The sequence below is a fragment of the Eimeria acervulina genome, genomic scaffold (genome assembly GCF_000499425.1).
Source record: "Eimeria acervulina Houghton genomic scaffold, Eah_scaff977, whole genome shotgun sequence".
In the NCBI taxonomy this organism is placed as follows: Eukaryota; Apicomplexa; class Conoidasida; order Eucoccidiorida; family Eimeriidae; genus Eimeria; species Eimeria acervulina.
Genome location: NW_013547039.1, coordinates 9,287 through 12,615, shown reverse-complemented (window position 1 = coordinate 12,615; position 3,329 = coordinate 9,287). Strand labels below are relative to the sequence as shown.

The 3,329-nt window shown below is 57.0% G+C and overlaps 1 protein-coding gene across 1 annotated transcript; it reads right to left on the bottom strand.

Moving 5' to 3' along the window:
- Nucleotides 1-618: 618 nt before the first annotated feature.
- On the bottom strand, nt 619-2,928 carry EAH_00053250 (hypothetical protein, conserved; the record flags this gene model as incomplete). The annotated part of the gene is made up of 1 exon (XM_013391080.1): nt 619-2,928. One exon carries the CDS (start codon nt 2,926-2,928, stop codon nt 619-621), a length of 2,310 nt encoding a protein of 769 aa, XP_013246534.1.
- Nucleotides 2,929-3,329: the final 401 nt, after the last annotated feature.

The following is a 3,329-nucleotide window of genomic DNA, read 5'->3' as shown; positions in this document are numbered from 1 at the left end:
CCTGGCTAGCTGGAGACGCCCGCCCCCTCCGGCGGCAGCAGCAGCAGCAGCAACAGATTGCACTGCGCTAGCAACGTAGGTAAAGGGAGACAGCACTAGCTAATACGATGTTTAGGGTCTAGGGCTTGGCGTTCTGTAGGTGTACCTCTATGAATATTTCGATAGACAGATATATAGGGGTTGATGTATGCCCGCTCCACTTGCAACATAGACACATCTCTCCCATCTTCTCTGCTGGCATTACATGCGTTGCTGCTGCTTCTCGCCTACGGAAGCACCGCAGCGCTCGTGCTGCTGCTGTTGCTGGTCCTGTTGCTGCTATGGAGCAGCTCCATGCTGCCTTGTGCTGTCAAGCCAGCAGCAGATGCACACATATGCGAATAAAAGAAGTCGGTCTAAAGCCACGTTGGTTACTTGGCAAACAAAAAAGATATTCCGGTGCCTGTCTGTACACTTCGCGAGACTCGCGAGCTTCATAGAAACACAACAGGGCAGCCTACGGCGCCCAACTCCAGTGGCGGCAACAGCAACAGCAGCTGCTGTTGCTGCAGCTGCCAAGGCAGCTGCTGTTGCAGGAAACGGATTGCTAAGCCGGGTGCGCTATGTTGAGTGGCAGCCCTAGCTTTTGTTTACCTCAACGGTCGGTTGCAAAGGCGCAGCGGCATCTTTGAAGCCGTTGCTGCTGCAGTTGCTGCTGCCGTTGCTGTTGCAGTTGCTGCTGCCGTTGCTGATGCAGTTGCTGCTGCCGTTGTTGACGGTTGCAGTATTGCTACTGCTGCATGTGCGCTCCTGTATGTTTGAAGCGGTGTCCCGTCCGTGCGTGTCTTCGATGGGAAGGGGCCCCGTACCCGCAAAGGGTGCTTCCTGCTGTTGCTGTTGCTGTTGCTGTTCGGGGGGCCCCGTTGATTGCATGCGCTGTGCGTGTGCTGGTGTCTGTATTTGTGTTTGAGTGTGTTGCTGCATTTGCTTCTCCCCACTTTTAAAGAGGGCCTTGCGAAGTAAATAATCGCAGAGGGCCCCCGGACAAAAGCGGCGGGCCTCCGATATTGAACAGGTGCCGCATAGATTTTTGCTAGGGTCTGCTGCACCAGCAGCACCAGGTGCAGCAGCAATCACGTAGTGAACAACCCCACCACGAACACCACCATCTCCCGCCGCCTCCCCCCTCACAATCTTCAAAACCTGAACCCTACCAGGAAACAGATTCTCGCATGGGTACTTGTTTGCTAGTCCTGGAGAGAACCCCAGAGGGCTAGCTCGGAATAAGTCTGCAGGACGCTTCATTTTCTCCCCTAAACTTCTCAAGCTATCTTCTGTTGCTGCAACTGAAATGCTGACAGCAGGCTGCGGGTGCGGGGGCCCCAAAGACACTGCAGTAGTAGACCCTCCTGGGGCGCTCAAAGCAGCTGCACTGGGAGGGGCCCCCCACCCATCTCCAGCTAAAGCCAGAGGGGGCCCTATTTCCTGCATGCACAGCGCCCCTTCCTTGCAGTAGGGGGAGGCTACTGCCCTCTGAGCTATTGCGGAGCCGTCAGGGGGGCCCCCCAGGACCCCCGGTGGCCCCCCTGTTGCCGGCGTCGTCAGGGGCCCCTGAAATCCCCCATCAACTCCCCATGAAGCCGATGGGGGGCCCCTCATCGCAACATCGTTTCTAAAGGGCACGCATGCAACTACACCGCTGGGGCCCCCTCCTGCCCCCCCCGAAGCAGCCCCCCACCCTCGGTCACTTCCTGGGCACATGGGTGTCTCTGCAACAGGAGTGGCCACCTCCCCTGCTGCAGTGTTAAAGGAGACAGGGGATATGAAGAGCGAAGAAGAAACAGGGGGCCCCACAGGGGGCCCTTCCCCAGGGAAAGGCCCCCAACCATACTGCTGCTGCACGCTGTGCTCCGCTGGACGAACGCTTTGCAAGGGGGCCCCCTGAAGAAAAGGTGGCCCCAGGTCTTCATCACTTGGGTCAGTAACCGTCCACCCTGTGAGCCCCACAGGAAGGGGGCCCCCTCCTGTCTCCCTTTCAGAAGAAGACCTCCATGAGCTTGTTGGAGGCCCCGACTCATCTGAACGGCTGCCAGCCTGGGGGGGCCCCCCAGCCTCTTTCTCCCCCGTCAGTCTTAAGCGCTTCAATTTCTTTCCTGTACCCACGGCTACGTTCTTCCTTGGAGATTGACGGGCCCCCCGGCAGCCACTAACGGCAGTATCTGCGGGCCCCTGTTGGGCACAGGGAAGGTTTGAAGAGGGGGCTCCCCTTCGAACCTTGCCACCACCCCAAGTGTGGTGAGGGGGGTTCTCAGTTTCGCGATCACTAGACGAAGAAGCCGGGAGGCCTGAGTCTACTGTTTGAGGCAGCAGACCCTTTTTTCTTTTCTGCAACAAGCTGTCTATACACCGCCGCCTGCCGCGCACTGGTCTTTTCTGTCTGGTGCGCCCCTTTGCAAGACGTGGAGGAGAAGCAACAGAACTGTTGTCTGAATCCGTTACGAAGTCCTCTCCATCACTTCTGCTACTGCTGCTGCTACTGCTGCTGCTGCTGCTACTCTGCTTTGGACAGCTGAACTCCGAGCTGCTGCTGGTATAGCCGCTGCTGCTGCTGCAGCTGCTGTAGCTGCTGCTCTCGTGCGCCGTATCAGTTTCGTGGACAAAAACAGGTCCATCTGAAGTGCCTGTTTGCAGTGCAGCTCCGTCTTCTCTTGCATTTGTTTGAGTCGATCCCCCTCGTAATGCTTTTCGCTGTGCCCTTTTAGCTAAGTACTCTCTCTCCATTCGCTCCATTTGGTGTTTGAAGGCAAACCTGCTGTCCATAAGCAGATTCTTTCGAGACTCCCAAGTGTCGTCCTTGGGGCCGTAGCCCTGCCAGCGCACGCGCCATTCTGGGGTTTTTCCATTATAACGAAAAGCCACAAGTTTCTGTACTGTATAAATATCGGACATCTCCGACAGAGACGAACAACAACAAACAAACGCCCCAGCCAGACATCCCTACTTTGCATGCAACGGGGCCCCCGTCAGGGAATGTTGACTGCCCCTGAGGGCCTCCCACCTGAGGCAGCGTGGGGCCTCTAGCTGCTCCGCGAACCTCCTACAAAAGAAACCCTAAACTCTAAACCCTCTCTACCGGAAACCCTAGGGGAACACAGACGCCCAAGGCAGAGAGGCCCCTACCTGAAGCAGCCACCTAGAGCCTCTCCCCTTATTATCCAATCCGAGTTAAGACCTGCAACGACATCACCCAGCTAGCCAACATCCGCGAAGCGCATTTGAACTTACAGGGACCGGGGCGATCGGTGCGAAGGGCGTAAGGATATCTAGCGGTTCTGAAGGTGCATGCAGAG